Source organism: Panthera leo, chromosome E1, assembly GCF_018350215.1.
Source record: "Panthera leo isolate Ple1 chromosome E1, P.leo_Ple1_pat1.1, whole genome shotgun sequence".
NCBI classification, from domain to species: Eukaryota; Metazoa; Chordata; class Mammalia; order Carnivora; family Felidae; genus Panthera; species Panthera leo.
The window spans coordinates 56,298,514-56,316,570 of NC_056692.1; the positions used below are offsets into that span (position 1 = coordinate 56,298,514).

The following is an 18,057-nucleotide window of genomic DNA, read 5'->3' on the forward strand; positions in this document are numbered from 1 at the left end:
GGCACTCGGGCTGCCCAGGAACAAAGGAAAGGAAAGAAAATGGTTACCTGATAGAGATCACACTCCTGCAGGACACGAGGCTGTACTAGTTTACAAATGTCTTAGGAAATTACCAGAAAAAGGCAATCTCATCAATAGCCTGCTCTCCAGAAACCTATAGACTCAGTTTCCTGGAGCCCCCACATCGCCCTCCCCTCCATAGTGATGCGGGGAACAAAGGCCAGAAGGAAATGGCAGGTAAAATTCAATTTCCTTTTAACCTGCAGCCCACTGGTAAATACTTGAGGCAAATACAAAGTATAACATTTCTACGGGAACCCCCTACTGTCAGTGCCTTATTGACTTTATCTCCCCCCAACTCCATAGTATATAAATGGTCACCCCTTGCACTTATAAGGCAGCTCATCCTGCCCAAGGGTCCTACCCCCGTGCTTTAATGAAATCACCTTTTTGCACCTAAGACGTCTCAAAAATTCTTTCTTGGCCGTTGGCTCTGAACCCCCATCTCTCCAAAACCCCATCACTTAACGACATTCAGATCACGAAGATGAGACAGTGTGACCCTCAGAAGAAAAGGGCAAAGTGACCCTGAAGTCATGAGTTAGCAAACCCAAAAAGGTTCTGATAACATACCTTGGAAGGATGTCTTTGTATTTGTCCAGGGGCGTAAAATATTAGGGGCTCTCTTGGTTAGCTGAGATTAAAGGAAACCTAGAATACATAATGAGGTTCTATTGAATGAAGAGATGCTGATTTTCTTGTCAAGGTTCAGAGAGGTTTAGGGCTGTGCCCAAGGCCACACAGCTGGTGGAGTATAGAGCTAGGTACTGTCCCCAAGGCCCATGCTCTTTCCAGCCACCGTGGACCGTACCCATATGTCAGAAGGGTCGTTCTGACTGTGTTTAGGATACGCAGGTTTGGCAAAGGTAGCAAGGCTCGTGAAGAGGCTACTGCAATGGTCCACGTCAAAGGTATAGGGAAAGGGGGCCAGGGGACCTGAGTGGAGAAGAGGGATGAGAAAACATCCCCTCTGTCCAGAATTTGGCTAGCCCAGGACCCCAGTGGTCCTCTCCATTTATGCTGGGGGATGTACCCCCACCCCCACCCCCTCTAGGGGGCAAAGTCAAGAAAGAGCTCAGGTGGGGTGTCGTGCCCTGGCAGCTGGTATTGATGGTGCAGAGTCGCCACCTAGTGGTGACCGGGGTGCTGCGCCAAGGAACCCCACCTGGTCCAGGAAACCCAGGGAAGCCATGATTCATCCGTGCTCCCTTCTACCTGCTTTCTCATCAGAAAACCTGGCAGCCGCACCTAAATTCTACAGGCGTTAAGTCCACAGGCTAAGATGCCAAAGCCTCTATAACTCCTCTCTGCCGTCCTGCTCTCCTTTCAGAACATCCTGCCCAGAAAGGGGCACCAGTGACCCTCTCTCTCTCTGGGTGTTCCTGACCTACAAGACCCCAGGTACCCTAAGAGCTGCCTGCCACCCACGTGAAACGCTGGGGCGTCCAGTGTCCAGAGGCCGATGTGGTTAGACTCCTGGGCCCCAGAGACGCTTTCCAGCTCTGCCTCTTCCTGGTGCCGTCTCCTCCCCGACGGTGACCTTGAAATCTCTACCTCCCTCCCAGCAGCCTGCTCCCTGCGCGTGCTGTCTTCAACCCTTTATCAGCCCTCCTCTGGGGCATCCTAATCTCAGCCAAAGCTTGGTCATTCTGACTGGCCTTTGGGAATGGACTTGGAATGTTATTGCAGAATCCACATTACCTCCCACATCCTGGCTGGGCTCACCCTGCAGACCCCAGATCACTGCCGTATCTTTTCTTCCCTCACCTTGGAGGCTGCAGTCACCCTGGGAGGGCAGTGGGGGCGGGGTGGGGGTGGGGGAACGCTGGCTTTGGTGGCAAATACTCCAGTCTACCCAACTCACTACTCACTAGCTGTTTGATGTGTTACATTAGGCAGTTTAGCTAACCTTGAGGTGCTGAGGCCTCCCTAGGAAGACACACTACCCTAGAGACTCTACCTAGAAGCCATAAGCAAAAAGATCGACAGATCTGATAACACAGAAGCTATAGACTTTTGTGCCATAAAAGATGCCCTCGACAAGGTTGAAAGCCAAGCAAATGGGAGAAAGTACTTCCGGTGAATGTAACTGATCAAGGATCAATATCTAGAAGCTAAACAAGAGGGCCCACAAATCAATTTTAAAATTACAAGATAAGAGAGGCACCTGGCCAGCCTGGCTGTCTGTCTGGGGAGCATGTGACTCTTGACCTTGGGGTTGTGAGCTTGAGCCCCACGTTAGGAGTAGAGATTACTTAAAAATAAATTTCTTTTTTTTCAGAGAGAATGAGAGAAAGAGAGAGAGAGAGCATGCACACAAGCGGGAAGGGGGAGGGGAAAGGGCAGAGGGAGAGAGAGAGAGAATCCCAAGGAGGCTCCCATTGGGGAGAGCGAGGCGGGGCTTGATCCCATGGCCCTGGGATCATGATCTGAGCCAAAATCAAGAGTCGGATGCCCAACCGACTGAGCCACCTAGGCACCTGTTAAAAATAAAACCTTAAGGGGCGCCTGGGTGGCTCAGTGGGTTAAGTGTCCGACTTCGGCTCAGGTCATGATCTCACGGTTTGTGAGTTCGAGCCCCGCATCAGGCTCTGTGCCGACAGCTCAGAGCCTAGAGCCTGCTTGGGATTCTGTGTCTCCCCCTCTCTCTGCCCCTCTCCTGCTCATGCTCTGTCTCTCTCTCTCTCAAAAATAAACATAAAAAAAAATAAAATAAAATTATAAAAAGTAAGATAAAATCTTAAACAAAACAAGAGGAAAATTGGATAAAAGATATGAACAGATAATTCAAAGAAGAATATGTAAAAACAGCCAGTGAATATACCCGATGCCCAAGCCCACTAGTAACTGGGGGGAAATGCCAATTAAAACTACAGAGACTCGGGGCGCCTGGGTGGCTCAGTCGGTTAAGCGTCCGACTTCAGCTCAGGTCACGATCTCACGGTCCGTGAGTTCGAGCCCCGCGTCGGGCTCTGGGCTGATGATGGCCCAGAGCCTGGAGCCTGCTTCCGATTCTGTGTCTCCCTCTCTCTCTGACCCTCCCCCGTTCATGCTCTGCCTCTCTCTGTCTCAAAAATAAATAAACGTTAAAAATATATATATTAAAAAAAAAAAAAAAAAACTACAGACACTCGTAGCATCCGGATCTCAGTACCTAAATGGAAGGCACCACTGAAGGAACCAGGGCTCCCTGGAAAAATGGCTGGCTCCGGGTCTGGGGCAGGGAAAGTGCATGGGGAGCTCAAGACATCTTGTTTGTGACAGAAAGCAAGGAAGCTTTCAGAGATTAATGGCATCATGTCAAAAGGACATACTAACCCGCTGGAAGGGACTCCCACTGGCCAAACTGACACAATCTGAGCATCAAAACGAAAAATGAGTACAGGTGATGGAAATACACTAGAATCACAAAAAGTCAGCGTTCTTGAGAAATGTGAACAGGAGAAATCCAGAGAAGCTCTTAGGACCCCCCGGAGAGGCATTTATTAAACCAATACCTTACTCTGAAAGCTGATGGGGGGCAGGGGGCATCTGGCTGGCTCAGTCGGGGAAGAGCATGTGACTCTTGACCATGGGGTTATGAGTTCGAGCCCCATGTTGGATGTAGAGCTTACTTTAAAAAAAAAAGGTCAGAGGCGCCTGGGTGGCTCAGTCGGTTGAGCGTCTGACTTCCGCTCAGGTCATGATCTCGCGGTCCGTGAGTTCAAGCCCCGCGTCGGGCTCAGTGCTGACAGCTCAGAGCCTGGAGCCTGCTTCAGATTCTGTGTGTCTCTCTCTCTCTGACCCTCCCCCCATTCATGCTCTGTCTCTCTCTGTCTCAAAAATAAATAAACGTTAAAAAAAAAAATTTTTTTCTAAAAAAAGGTCAATAAAGGGAAAATCTCAAGCATCTCTCCTGCCTTTTCAGCAGGAATTGTGTTTTAAAGTAATCAAATAGCCCTACTTTGGAGGAAGGAAAGATCCACTTTTCAGAAGAATGCCAGGGGTATTCCTTAGTTATGGCTGCACTAGCGAGTTACCTGCTTAAAACAACACACACTATTCTCTCACAGTTTCTGTGGCCCAGGAATCCAGGGTATCTTGAGAGACTATAATTGAAGTGTTAGCTGGGCCTGTGGACAGCTCAACGCCTGGCTAAGGGAGGATCCATTTCCAAGTTCATTGGCAATGGCTGTTGTCCAGAGAGGCAGGGCCAGCTTCATGGGCATGTGACCCGGACAGCAGCACAGGGCCCTGTGCTCAGAAGGGCTCTGTGCTAGATTTAATGCCCTGTAGTCTGTCGCTACTTTTGTCTTTGAACTTGTGTTTTGTAAGTGAACCAATGGGACGATGTGCTGTGTACGTGAGCAGAGGAGACATGCCATATATGTGTCCCCCATCGTTCCTTGTGGCCCCATTTACATAAATTATTCAAGATGCCCCATGAGCACCAGGCACAGTGCAAATGCTTTCTGTATATGGGTGAATTCATTCCATCCTCCAACAGCCCATTATACAGATGAGTAACTGAGACACCATAAATTCAAGTCGCCTGCTCAAGGCTTTGCAGCTGGCAAGTGGGGGCTGTTCTCGGGCAGCTTATACTCTATAGAGTCCCTGGAGAGAGACTGTTCTATTTTACTTTAAATTCACAGACTTGATTTCAGCTCGGGTCATGATCCCATGGTCGTGGGATGGAACCCCCCATCGGGCCCTGCATTGGGCTCTGTGCTGAGCATGGAATCTGCTTAAGATTCTCTCTCTCTCTCTCTCTCTCTCTCTCTCTCTGTCTCTCTCTGTCTTTCTCCCCCTCTCCTTCTCCCCCACTTTCATGCACACAAGGGCATGCTTTCTCTCTAAAATAAAATTTGGGGGCGCCTGGGTGGCTCAGTCCAATGAGTTTCCGACTTCGGCTCAAGTCATGATCTCACGGTTCATGGGTTCGAGCCCCACATCAGGCTCTGTGCTGACAGCTCAGAGACTGGAGCCTGCTTCGGATTCTGTGTCTCCCTCTCTCTGGCCACCCCCCCCCCCCATCCCACTCACACTCTGTCTCTCTGTCTCTCTCAGAAATAAATAAAGACATTTTAAAATTTTTTTAATAAAATTTCAAAAATTCATAGGTATTTCTAGACTCTTTTACAATGAGAATATATAAATGTGTATTTATGTAATTGAAAAAGAAAAATAGTTAGAGAAGGAGGAAGAAAAAAAGAAAAGAAATCCTTGTTCTGCATTCTTCTTCCTCCTGGGGCCTGGTCCTTGCCTTCCCGGAACCCTCACTGTGGCCCGGTGCCCAGACCCTCTCTGTTCTCAGGGGGGCTACTAGTCACCTCTACGGCTTTCAGTTCCCTGGGGCCCCCTGAAGTAACTCTCAGGGGAGACTCTGGGCTCAGCAGAAAAGGGAAGAGTTCAAGAGCCCGTGGACTGCAGTGGCCACCTGGCCCTTCGTCTGGGGCTGCCATCACTGGGGCTTAGCACAGGACAGATTTGCCCACGGTTGCACAGTAAGGCAGGGCAAATCTGGACCGGTGCGTATCTCCTGACGCCCGTCCGAAATGGTGCCACCCACACTCTGTCCTGAGAAACACGAAAGCTGTTCTGAAAAGCTTTGGTCCCTCGGGCTCCCAAAGTCTTTACCAGAGTCTGGGTCCCACCACTCCTCCCGAGCTGGGAACATGGGGACTCCTACCATCGGCCCAGATCTCAGTTCGGGAAAGAGAAACTCAGAACCTCAGGTCTGTGAACGCTCACTGTCACTTCTCTCCCTGAAGCTCTGTGGGGCCTTTTCGCTTCTCCCCAAAGTCTCAGACCCCAGCTCCTTTATCGACTTCCATAACCTCCCCCATTATTAGCTGTTGCTTCTATAGGGCCTTCTAGACCCCAGAGGGCTGTCCAGGACCTGGAGGCCTTTGGTAGGTCTGAGCTGGGGCCAAAAAGATTCGAGAAAGCATTGCCCAGCTGCTAGGTGGAGACAGACTATGAAAGCAGCAGAGTGGTGAGCAGGCCAGGCCACGGGCTCAGGCCAGGATTCCAGGCGAGGGGGGACGGCTTCTTGCTCTGTTCTGTGTGCTTCACTCTGCTTCTCTCTGCTGAGCTGTTGAGGGGCTCGGACTTTGGGGTCAGTCCGGAGTTCCTGCTCTGTGACTGTGAGCAAGCTGTTAACTGAACCCAGTCCTTGGGCCTTAAAATAGGGTCATGAGGAGTATCTCTGAGGCTGTTGGAGGAGAACAGATGAGGCCCGTCTATAGGCGCTCCCTCCTACCCCCAAGACTATTGTCCTCGCTGGTCTGAAATTATTTCGGGGTTCACACATTCTCAGGCGCCCCTAGTCTGCTTTTTTTTAATAGAGCATTTAACTTTTACCGCTTGGTTCAAACTACGGGAGGATATTTTCATATATAGGTGGGAGGGCTCACATTTTTCCTTTTTGCCTCAGATGATGTCCGTTAAAGCGAGGGAGGAAGGCGGGCCCACAGAGAAAGGGAAGTAGGAAAGGGAAGGTCGCCGGCCCACAGTGCTCGGCCTCTGGTGAAGGTCTCACCAGTCGGCCAGCAGGGGGCGCTGTGGGGCCGCGTGGCCAGGACTGGTTGGCGGGGAAGGAGCCGGAGCCTGGGCACCCCCGTTCCTGACACCCCATCACTCACAGCCCGAGAGCGCCAGGGGGAGCTGGCCCAGTTGCTTAGCTCTTCAGCGACAAGGCTATCCCTGAGTGTAGAGCACGAAAGCCCAGACATTGCTCCCCTACTCTGGGGACAGCCCACCGGGGACACCTGGGCTCTGCCCAGTTGGCGGTAAGTTGGACTTGTCCCTCCCCCACCCCACTCCCCACTTCCCACCCCTGTCCAGCAGCATCTCTAGCCCAGGTCTGGGGGGAGTCGCTCACTGCCTGCGCCCCCTCTCTAGGTGGTGGGGAGCCGAGATAAACTTTCTCAAGGGCCACATTCCAGAATGATTCCAGTTTTGCTGGGTTCGGAGGCCCCTTCACTAAGTGAAGTGAAGGAAGGGGTGTCTTTCCTCCCAGAGGCTCTCCCCCGCCCCGCCCGCAGATGCCCCTTTTCCTCTCGCAGCCCTGCAGCCCCCAACCCTGGCTCTGGCTCAGCCTGAGCTCCTTAGGGTCCTTCAGGCCACCTCGCTGTCCTTTGTCCTGCTTCCTGAGAGTTTCCTCCTTCATTCACTGCCTTCCTCTTTCCATCTCCGCCCCTCCTCTCTCAAGACCCATCTTGGCCAGTCCGCCCTCTCGCCTCCTTCCATTTGCTGCTTCCGATGGCCTGACAGTCAGGTCACCCTGCCCCGAGCAGCTCTTACGTCCCCAGTGCCGTGGCTGGCTTCTGTCCTCTTCCTCCTGGTACCTACCTTGTTCACTTATTTTATTTTTTATTTATTCATTTTGAGAGAGAGAGAGAGAACATGAGCAGGGGAAGGGCAGAGAGGGAGAGAGAGGGGATCCCATGCCGGCTCTGCACTGTCAGCGCAGAGCCCCACGTGGGGCTCGAACTCACGAACCATGAGATCATGACCCGAGCCGAAATCAAGAGTCAGACGCTCAACCGACGGAGCCACCCAGGCTCCCCTCACTCCTATCTTAAGTTAGAGGTGACCACGCAGCCCAGAAAGGTGAAACGGCTTGCCCAAAGTCACACAGCATTAGGAAACAGGCTGGCCCCGGGAGTCCAGTGCTCCATCCCGGGGACACAGCCTCCCTGGAAAGGCCTTGCCCCATTGACGTCCTCTCCACCCCGCAATTACGTCTCATGCACACAGCTCACTCTTGGCCCCGTGTACGGGTCTTGCTTTCTATGAGTGGAATTCATTTAGTCTCTGGATTTCTACTGAGCACTTCTGCTGTCCCAGGCCCAAGAGATTGAAGGCATAGCCTGCATTCAAGGAGTTCATGGTCTGGGAGATAAGACTTTTCCTGTCTGTCAGCTGAATCTTCCCAGGCAGCCAGGAGTCCTCCCAAGGGGCGGAGGCTGCTTCCTGCTTCTCTTGCAGCCCACCCAGGGGTGGTGACCTCCCCGCCCCTCCTTGGGGAGCTGATGCTCTGGCTGTTGCTTCCATTGTGTGTGGGGGCTGGGCAGGTCAGCCTGAGGCTGTGGGATGCAGGATACAAAGCTTGGGGAGGGGTGGGTGCGGAGAGCGCAGGGAAAGGGCTAGGGGTGTCAGGTTGGTACTAACAGACTTCCTTTCTCAAACTCCGGAGGGTTGGCCTTCCGCAGGGAACTGGAGAACACTTTGCTCTCCCCTTGTGGGATGCTGGGTGCTCGGGTCTGACAAGTGGGGGCCCGATCCTTGGCTCTCTCACTGGCCCATGAGACCAGCAGAGGCCCTTCTTCCTGAAAGTCTCTCCCCGATTCCTCCCTCACTCATTCTATCCTCCTTAGGGAGGAGAGTTCCAGAACCAAAGATTAAAAGCCCCTTGACTTTTGAAAACAAGCACAGGGGCACCTGGGCGGCCCCGTCAGTTGAGCATCCGACTTCGGCTCAGGTCATGACATCGCGGCTCGTGGGTTTGAGCCCCGCGTCGGGCTCCGTGCTGACAGCTCGGAGCCTGGAGCCTGCTTCGGATTCCGTCTCCCTGTCTCTCTGCCCCTCCCCCGCTCACACTCTGTCTCTCAAAAATAGACAAACGTTACAAAAAATTTAAAACAAGCACAAACACCCTTGCTGGCTCCCTCACCACCCCCGCCCCCGACACAAGCCCCAAAGCCCAGCTTCCAGTCTCCAGCTCTGTGCTCCTGATGAAACGGGTCGGGGCGTCCACTCCCGTGGTGAGCCCCAACTCAGAGGAGCCCCGGCCAGCCTAGGCTGAGGTACAGGAGAGCGGGCCCTTGGGTGGCTCCCAAGAAAAGCCCTGAGCCCTGAACTGAGGAGGGGAGGCAGAGGCCAGGGACAGCTGGCAGGAAAAGACAGAATGAGCAGCACAGACGCGGGAAGAGCGAGTCTGTTTAATGACACGGCTGGGACTGGTTACAAACATCAGAAACTACAAAAGGGCAGACAGTTGACGCATGGCTGCAGGAGGAGGGACGGGAGGGGACACAGGCACAGCAGCCACAGCAGCCAGACACCCTTGAGGACGGTACACGACCAAGGGACACACATGGGGGGGGGGGGGTCCCCCGCATCTCTGACCCAGATGGGTGGGCAGGACCAACTGCCAGTCAGCAGCCAGGGTGGGGGGAGGTGGGGAGGGAAGGCCCGAGGCCCGCAGAGCCCCGGGATGGGGACATCTGGCCCGTCATCTCTGACAGTAGCATAGAGCCCCTGCTTCTGCTGGGATCCTGAGCAGCAAAGGCAGATGGGGCTGGCATTCGAGGCTTCTTTACCACCGCCCCTCCCCCAGGGCAGGCATCCTGTCCCACACGCTGGCCCCTCTGCTGGCCCTTGCCCATATGGGCTGGAGCAAGTCAGGGAGCCACATCCTTTGGGGGTGGGGGGGCAGGGGAAGCCAAATCTTTTTAACCTAGAAGTGGGAATGTGGGGAGCTGGTCAGAGAATGGGCTGGACTTGGCTGGCAAGGCTGGGTCACCCCAACCCTGCCCACCCAGGCCCTCGGGTCACCCCAACCGTGCCCACAGGCCTAGATTCTCTCCGACACGGGACCCCCCCATCTCTGCCACAACACTCTGTCCTCTGCCCAGAAGCATGACAAGGACCCCTCCCTGCCCCACACGCAGATGGGCAGAACCCAAGCTTCCCAAGTGCCTCTGGGCCCCTGGGCCCCGCAGATACACAGTATAGATATGTATGTATATATATATATATATATATTTTATATATAGATCGTATATAGAATATATCTGTATATATTGTAGACGTGTGTGTGTGATGCTCTAGATAGGTGACACGGGACCTGCATGCTGGCCGGGCAGACAGAAACGGGGCTGGTTTATTCCCGGAGAGACTCGGACCTGCCCCGGACTCCTGCCAGCTGCTCAGCTGGGTCTCTGACAGAGAGTAGAAAAGCTAAGAAGGGTGGGCCCAACTCTTCGAGGAGGAAGGGTACCCCATCCCCACAGGCCACTGAGCTGGGGTCAGCATCCAGGCAGCCAGCGCCACCTCCTGGCGGCTCCGGTGGGGACCGTGGCCACAGCAGAGGCTGCCTCTTTCTGGGAAGACGAGTCAGGGATTCCTCCAGCTTCCTTGGCACCCAAGGAGGGTCTTCAGAACTCGGCCTTCGGCTCAGGGTGCTGCCTGGGAGGGGGGAGGAGAGAGGGGGGGTCCTATGGCCCCGAAGAGGGCAGCGTGGCCGGAGGGCTGTGAATGAGATAGCAGATGAAGTGAGAGGTTATGGGGGGAGGGGCATGGAGTGGGACCAAGGGACGCCGGGAGGGGGGCAGCGGGGAGGGATCAGGGGATGGCAAGGCAGGACAGTATCTTCCAAGAGACCCATCACACTGCAGCTTGGAGGCAACCCACTAGACCCCAGTTCTGCTAGGAACCTGCTGTGTGGCCTCAGACAAGTCAGGTCCCCCCGCCACCCGCCACCCGCCCCCGGCCCCCAGATCTTTCTCTCCACCATGCGAATCACATCTGAAGTAACATCAACTGTGTGAACGTGTTTCACACGCTGCAAAGAACCCTTCCAACATCAGCTCTTTTTCTATGAATTCTGAGACCCGTGCCTTCACTCTGGTTGGCCCGGCTGCGTACCCGGGTGGGGGGCGGGAAGAGTGTGCAAAGGGACGAGGGGACAATCGCCTTCATGTCTGGCGGGGGTGGGGGTGGGGAGTGACCTAAATTCGAGATGCCCAAGTCTAGATGGGGGCGGGGCCCCTGTAGCCCTTCGCGGCTCACTCTGCGAGGAGCAGAAATGGGCAGACTGAGATTCTGCTGGTTTCTTCGTGTTTGGGGTTTGGCGAGATGGAAGTCCCAGGGGTCCAGCTGGGGCAAGACAGGGGAGGGGACAGGGCTTCGTGTCGGGAAACGCTGTCCATGTGTTTCTGATTCACTGGGGCGTGCACTGGCCAGCTCTCTCTCCTTCTCCCCCTCCGGTCCCTCTAGGCCCCTGTAAAAAAAGCCCTTTTCTCTAGAAGCAGGAAGTCTTGTCTCCTGGCTGTAAACAAACTCATCTCCGGCAGCAGCGAAGAAGCCAGGCCGGGGAGAGGCGTGGGAGGGCAACCCCCTTCCCCCCAACTGACCCTCCCTGGCCCCTCTGTCTGCTTCCGGCAGCTCTCTAGGCTCTGCCAGCACCCCCTCTGGCAGGTAAAGATCTCTTGCCTGCTTCCCATCCACCCTGGGGATCTGGGGCAGATCCCCAGGGCCCAGCTGTGCACATCTGGAGTTGCTGCCTGGCTGTAGCCAGAAGTTCCCGAGCTCCCCGAGCTCCCCTCCCTCCCCGGGTGGTGCCGATGTGGGGGGAAGGGAGCAGGAGCACGCTGGGGCCAGTGTGGTCAGCGGCAGGAAAGTCAGGAGGCCTGGCCTCCCAAGGTTGCCCTCCAGGGACCTCCCCCAGAGCTGGGCCCGGAGGCCTGCGAGCAGGAGGTCTAGGAGGTTCCGTGGGCCAGCTTGGAGCCTGGGGAGGAGACGCGCCTTTTCTATGGGAAACTGCTGGGAATGTTTCTCTACAACGCGTGTCCTGAGCTGCTGGCTGACCCCTGCTTCCCATTCCCGCCCACGCTCCTCTCCCTCTTCCCTACTCGAGCTCTGCCTCCTCCGCCCCTCCGTGGAGCTCCCAGAGCCGCCTTGCCCCTTGGGGGCCCAGGCAGGCCGGAGTGTTCCCAGCCACCATGTCTAGGGGCCAGCCCTCCCCTCGTGCTCTGACTCGGCTGGAGTCACTGAGGCTGGCCACCCTCCTCGAGCCCATCCCCAGAACTGGGAACCCGGCCTCCAGGGCCAGCCTAGAAATAAACACCACCCCCCCCCCCCCCGCTCCCACCCCATGGTGTGCGTGGTGGTGATACCCACGCAGGCCCCTCGTGGGCCTGGGCACGTGCACGTGTGTGCACACGTCCTTGTGATTCTCTGGCTCCAGCCCTGTTGAGGCAGAGGCAGCGGGGAGCACTGGTCAGCCTTAGATGAAAAACAGCCCCCACGTGGTTGGTACCTAGGGAGGAAGTTGCAGGAGCTGGCCTGGGCTGCCTCTGGGCTCGATGAGCCAGCCTTCCTGCTAGGAACCTCTAGCTGCTGCTAGACCCTCCCTCTCTGCCTTGGGCCGCATTGGTGTTGGGCCCTCTGGGTGCTCTCTGGTTCTAGGCAGCGGGATGGCTCTCCTGGAGGAGGACTTGTCCGAGGCTCACTGCTCTGAGTAGCCTCGAGCAGGCGCCCTGGGCTCAAGCCGGCCCGTGCCTTTCCCATCGTGCCTGTTCTTAAGGGTGCCAGACCCCAGACCCAGCCTCCCGGAAGGGTTCCCGCCCCAGCAGTCAGCTCCAGTGCCCCAGGAGAGATGGGAGGTCAGGGGGCGGGGGAGGACACCGCAGGGAGGCTGCCCGGCCCACCCTCACCCCTCCTCACGTGGTGGCGTTGGGGACCTGCTGTACCCAGCCCACTTCCTTGTAGGCAGCGGTCACATGGCTGTAGATGAGGCCACGCAGCTTGGCCCAGGCTCTCTGCGTCTCTGGTGGGAAGTCATTGGCAAATTCCTCGGCGATCACTTCCAGAATTACCCCGGAGAGGATCTGGGGGCAGAGGGAGGAGCGGGAAGTAGATGCCTGGGCGTCTTGCTCCCCGAAGCTTCCCAGGGCCCGCAGCACCCCTTCTACCCAGCGTCTGGCCGAGGGCATTACTCCCGACACAGCAGCCTGGCAGCTTTGGGGACCAGACACCTTCGAGACCCAGCCCCGGCTGCCCTCCGATCCTGCTGCCCCTCGCTGTCACAGCCACCCCAGGGGAAGAAGCTGGGCTGCCCAGTGGTCACCTCTGCTGCCCCCTCCCCGAGCGTTCCCAGAGCAAAGCAAGGTGGGTGGTTAGAGTGGCCGCACCCACCCAGCCACGTACCTTGAAGTACACGGGCTCCACCTTGTGCTTGAGGGCGTGGGCTTTGCCCACAAGGGCGAGCACAGAGGATACCTTCTCGGGGTCATGTAGGTTCTCCACGACGGTGTTGAGGGCCCCCATGACCCGGCAGGCGTGTTTCCGCAGCTGGGGGCTCCGCTCCATTTCCAGGGGCTCGGTCATGTGCTTGAACTGGCTGAAGTACTGCTTGGCAGACGGGAAGTTCACGAAGAACCTGGCAGGAGGTGGGTGATCGCTGAAGGAGGGGCAGCCCGGCCCCGCCCCGAGGTGGCCAGGATACAGGGGGTGCGGGGTAGGAGAGGCAGGACCAGTCATCGTTTCGCCACCACGGGTGCTGTCTCTCGGACACAGGCCCTCCGTCTGGCCGAGCAGGCTTACATGCAGCCCCCCACCCAGGTCCTGGCCATTTCTGTCGGCCAGACTTGCACAGACCGTCGGCTCTGTCTCTCAGGCCTCTGCCTTCCTCGCTCTGGCCTCCTTTCTAGACCCTACGCGCCCTTCGGCACCTGCTCCAGTCACAGCAGAGACACTAGGAGCTCTAGTTCTGGGATCTCGGGCCAGTGCGACCCCGGGGCAAGTGACTTCACTTTTCTGGGTCTCAGTTTCCTCATCCGTGCGATGGGCATCGTTGTTCCTAGCTTGTTATGAGGCTGCACGGAGAGACCACGTGGGGAGCCCTCAGCACAGCAAATGCCAGCCTTTATCACGATAAAGGTAGGGCTTTCTCTGTGAACAAAGTACAGCCCAAGTGACTTAGCTCAGGTCACCCGGTCAACGGAGAGAAGCAATGAGACCCAGTCCTCCCGCCTGCGCGCGTCTTGGGGGCAGACCCCGGGTCTTTCTAGCTCTCTCCTCCCCTCCCCAGCTTATCTGAAATTGTCTAACACACTTCATTAGGTCAAACATCACTTTCATTAGGTCGCTCTCCTGCTCAAAAACATTCACCGGCTCCCCATTGTCTACCAGCCAGAGTCAACGTCCTTAATCCGGGATTCCAGTCCTTTAATTTGCGATTAAACCGTCCCAACTCAAGCCATCTTCCTCCAGCCCACGTACTGCTGGTAAAACATTCCTTGAGCGTGCCAGCCTTTCTGTCCACACAGTGGAATGTCTTCCTTACTCTTCCTCTGGTCAGACTTGCCTTCCCAGAGTGCCCAGGCTGTGCCCGGGGGCTACTGCTTTCCCCTCAAGGCCATTAGGGGTTCCCTGACACCTTTTATGGACTCTTTTCCTTTCTGCCTGTTGGATTGGGTCCCACAACCCAACTCTCACACACCCTCTGACCCATCACCTCAGGGCCCAGGGCCCTGTGGCCTGCAGGATGATACTGGAGAGCTGACTGTGGTGGGAGGTCACACACAGGCTCCATCGGAACTTCCCACAATGGGATGGAATGTCTTGGGCCTGTTTTGTCAGGTTGTTTCACACCCCTGGGGTATCTCCCCCCTTTGCGATCAGAGAAAGCCGATAATTTGCCAAATCAGCCCTTTGGCCAAAGAGCCCAGAACAGATGCAGGAAGAAAGGCATCTGGCCCAGGCCATCCCTCCAGGCGACAAAGCGGCTGCTGGCGGGGGGGAGTGACGGGGACACAGTCCATGTGGAGACCCAGGGTGACCTTGGGCAAACTACTTCACAACCTCCTGTCCGCAAAGGCGTGAGAGGAGATCCTCTGGCTCGATACTTCACAGATATTCTGGTGGGGGCCAAATGAGGCAATGAGGCTGAAAATACACTGGATTTTTCTGGAGAGGCCCTGTAATGAAGGACAAATGTAAACAGCCCAATCTGGACTTAAATGAGTATCTTAGACTTCGGGCGTTTCACATCGCAATAAAAATAATGATCGCTGTTCGCCCGGCGCGTGTAACAATATGCAAAACGTCCCAGCCTGTTATTTCATTTACTTGCCTCGACCAAGCAGGCATTGTATCCATTTCACTGAGGAGGAAATAGCAGGGGATACTCACTGAGCACTTACTAGATTGTCTCATTAATCCTGCAAAACGCTCCTGAGGTTGCCACCGCCTTTATCGCCGCATTCTGTTTTAGGAATCCGTGCCCAAGATTGCCCAGCAAAGTGGGTAGCAGGGCCAGGAAGGAGCCCAGACGGTCCCTGCCTCGAGGGCTTCCCCATCCTGCCTTCGGGGAGGCGGCTGTGCCAGGGAGATGGTGGCCTGGAACCCAATGGGTCTCCTGCCTCAACACCCAGGGCCAGGTTGTGGCCCCTGAGAAGTGACAGTCCCAGGGAGCGGCCCGCGCTGGACCAGGGGAGTCTAGGGGTCGTGTGCTCTGCTCCTTCATCCGGGCTTCTCTCCCCGGCCCCTCCACCCTTCCACGTGTACTCTCGACCCTCCCAGTCAGCCTTGGGGAGTTTCTCAGCTCCCAGAGGCATCTGGGTTTCCAGTAGAGCCTGAAATAGGCTTGTCTGAGTGCGAAGGGGAAGGCGGCAGAGTTACAACCGGGAGGGGAGCCTTTCTAGAGCTGGGAGGGGAGACTTTCTAGAGCTTGGGCGGTCGCACTGCAGGTGCGGGGTCTGGCTCAGACTCCAAGACTGCTTCGCCACGGCCACTGCCACTCCACGGCTTCGTGGCTGCTCACTCCTGGGGCAGGGGGAGGGGGGAGGGCGTGGGGGTGCGGCTGGCCTTAGCCCAGTGGGGAGGGAGGACCTGGTGTGGGTGCTCCCACGTGCAGGTCGGCGCCCGAGAATGTCTGATGGCTTCGGGATCTGAAACCCCCTCTTGGTCTCCCCGCCATCCCCCCCTGTGTTTCTGGGCCTCAGAGCTGCCCACATACCCATATCCCTTCCTCTAGAATCCTCCCCCAAAGAAGAGGCCACTCAAGAGTGCTTCTTGCTCTTTTTTCTCCAAAATCTGGTTCCAAGTTGGAATCAGGGCATATCAATATGGAGCTGGGCAGGTCCCAGGCCTTGGGGAGGCAGAACGGAGAGAGAGTCGGGGAGGCACAGGAGCCAAAGCCGGGCCAGGACTGGGAGACAGGCATGCATTTCCACTCTCCTTTTCACAAGCAAGGGTTCACCCTATCTCCAAATAGTAAGACTGCCCTACTCTGCTGGAGATCCGGCAGCTTCCCTCTGCTGCTGACAGGGGGGTTGAGGGTGAGTTGCGGGTCTGCCCCCCCCCGCCCCCCCCCCCGCCCCGGGGACCAGCGCGTGTGGGAAGAGAGCATCAATCTGCAGCTAGAGTCAGTCACTAGCTTGTGGGGGTTGGGGACATTAACTATAGAGGAACGGTATGTGTCTACGAGGCCTGTGGATGTGTAAATAAGTGAGACTTCAGGGGCATGTGGTACCTGGATAACCTCTGAGCCCAAGACACATGGCCTTTCCTCCCCAAGGGGTGGTTTCAGGGTGGAGCCTTGACTCCTGAAGCTTCTTCCTTTCCCTCCACCAAGCTCAGCAGGGACGGTACCCTAGGGACTGCTTGCTTCTCCACTCACCTGTGCCTCACCTGGGAGCTCGCTGCCCTCCCAGCCCCTAGGGGCAGGAAGGGGCCGGCTGGGAAAACTGGACCCCCCTGTGACCTACTCCTTCTGACCTCTATTCTCTGGCCCTTGGCTCTGTCCTTCCAGGAGGTTTTGAACACGGAAAGGGGCTGCGCTGGAGAGAGGGGTCTGCTCCTCTTTGCCCACCTTCTAGGCTGAGCCTCAGTGTTCCTGCCTCTAAAATGGGGAGCCCCCGACGCAGGGTGGGTGAAACGTGTGCCTGTGACAGCTGGGTTGGGTGGCTGGGGTCGCTGGTGAGGAAGGCACGGCCAGGAGTTCTGAGGCCCCGGGAGAGGAGGGGGACAGAGGCGTCCTCCTTCTGTGTCTGCCTCTTAGTTCCTAGCCCCTCGCCCAGAGCCAGGACGGGCTCGGCCAGGGCTTCGCCCACCCCGGGGAAGCCCCACACTGCCTGCACCCGGGCAGGCCCGGCCCCAATTTCAGCCGGAGAGGTGGCACCGGAGGAGCTCAGGAGCTCGGACCCGGGGCCGAACCCGCCCCTGCCTGGAGCCGCTGCCGCCCGCCCTCCCCCGGACTCGGGCTCGGCCGGGGCCGGAGTGACACCTACCTCACCAGGATGGCCACCCCCACGTCCTCGCAGTTGGCATAGAGCCGGGCCCACGTAGCCTGCACCGCCTTCCTCTCCGCCTCGGACAGCTCCTCGCTCCGCTCCCTGCGCTCAATCTCCATCTCGCCCGGCACTTTCTCCATGAGCAGCTCCAAGCCCAGCCCGGCTTCGCTCGGCGGCGGCGGGGCGCGGGGCGCCGGGCGCGGGGAGCCGGGGCCGGCTGCGTGCGCGGCGGGCGGGCTGGCGAGCGAGGGGTAGAGCGCGCCGGAGGGAGGGAGCGTGTCTGTCTGTGCGCGCCGGGTGTGTGTGTGTGTGTGTGTGTGTGTGTGTGTGTGTGCAGGGTATATGTGCGGGGGGCGGGGGACCGCGAGCGGGGGGCGGGGATGTGGTCTGCTGGAAAAATGTTAAAAAAAATAAAGCCGCTCCAAACCCCCAACCCCGCGTCGGTGAGCCAATTCCGGCAAGGTGAAGGCTGGGCGGGGTGGGGGCGACGCGGCTGGCGCCCGCCGGGCCACCGCGGACCTTGACCGCCGGGCGGGGCTGGGGCGTAGGTGTGGTGGGAGCGCTGGGGGGCCTCGGGGGGAGGGGGCGGTCACGCGGCGCCGGGCTGCGCGGGCCGCACAGGAGTGCGCCCCAGGCTGGTGCGGGGGGCGGGTCGACGGGGGTGGGCGGGGGGGGGGGGGTGGGCACGGTGTCCCCGCTCACGCTGCGGGCGGTGTCGGGCCGTGTGCGTGTGTGCACCCTTCACGCGGCGGGGAACTGACTCAAAGTCAAACACTCCCAGGCATTTGCGGCGTGGCCGCCCGCCCTCCCGCCCGAGGGGGCGGACGCAGCCCCTCCGGCGGCGCCGGGATCCCAGCTGAGCCCACGCTCACTCCCGGCCTCCCCTGAGCCAGCCGCTGGGGGCGTCGGCGCCACCCCCAGAGCTGCGGACCCCCCGGGCCTGGAGGGTTTAGGACTGGGGTCGCCTCCCTGCTCTAATCCCTTATTGGAA

The 18,057-nt window shown here is 57.5% G+C and overlaps 1 protein-coding gene across 3 annotated transcripts; it reads right to left on the minus strand.

Moving 5' to 3' along the window:
* Positions 1-8,973: 8,973 nt before the first annotated feature.
* On the minus strand, positions 8,974-17,336 carry CYGB (cytoglobin). Of its 3 annotated transcripts, none has more exons than XM_042915174.1 (4): positions 17,064-17,336; positions 12,979-13,210; positions 12,522-12,659; positions 8,974-10,299 (listed from the first exon to the last, which is right to left on the minus strand). In XM_042915174.1, exons 1-4 carry the CDS (start codon positions 17,204-17,206, stop codon positions 10,225-10,227), a joined length of 588 nt encoding a protein of 195 aa, XP_042771108.1. In that variant the 5' UTR covers positions 17,207-17,336; the 3' UTR covers positions 8,974-10,224. The 3 variants fall into 3 exon arrangements, with proteins under 3 accessions (XP_042771108.1, XP_042771109.1, XP_042771110.1); XM_042915175.1 differs by having other exon boundaries at positions 12,496-12,659; positions 17,064-17,325; XM_042915176.1 differs by having other exon boundaries at positions 10,237-10,299; positions 12,486-12,659; positions 17,064-17,330.
* Between the last annotated feature and the right edge of the window lie 721 nt (positions 17,337-18,057).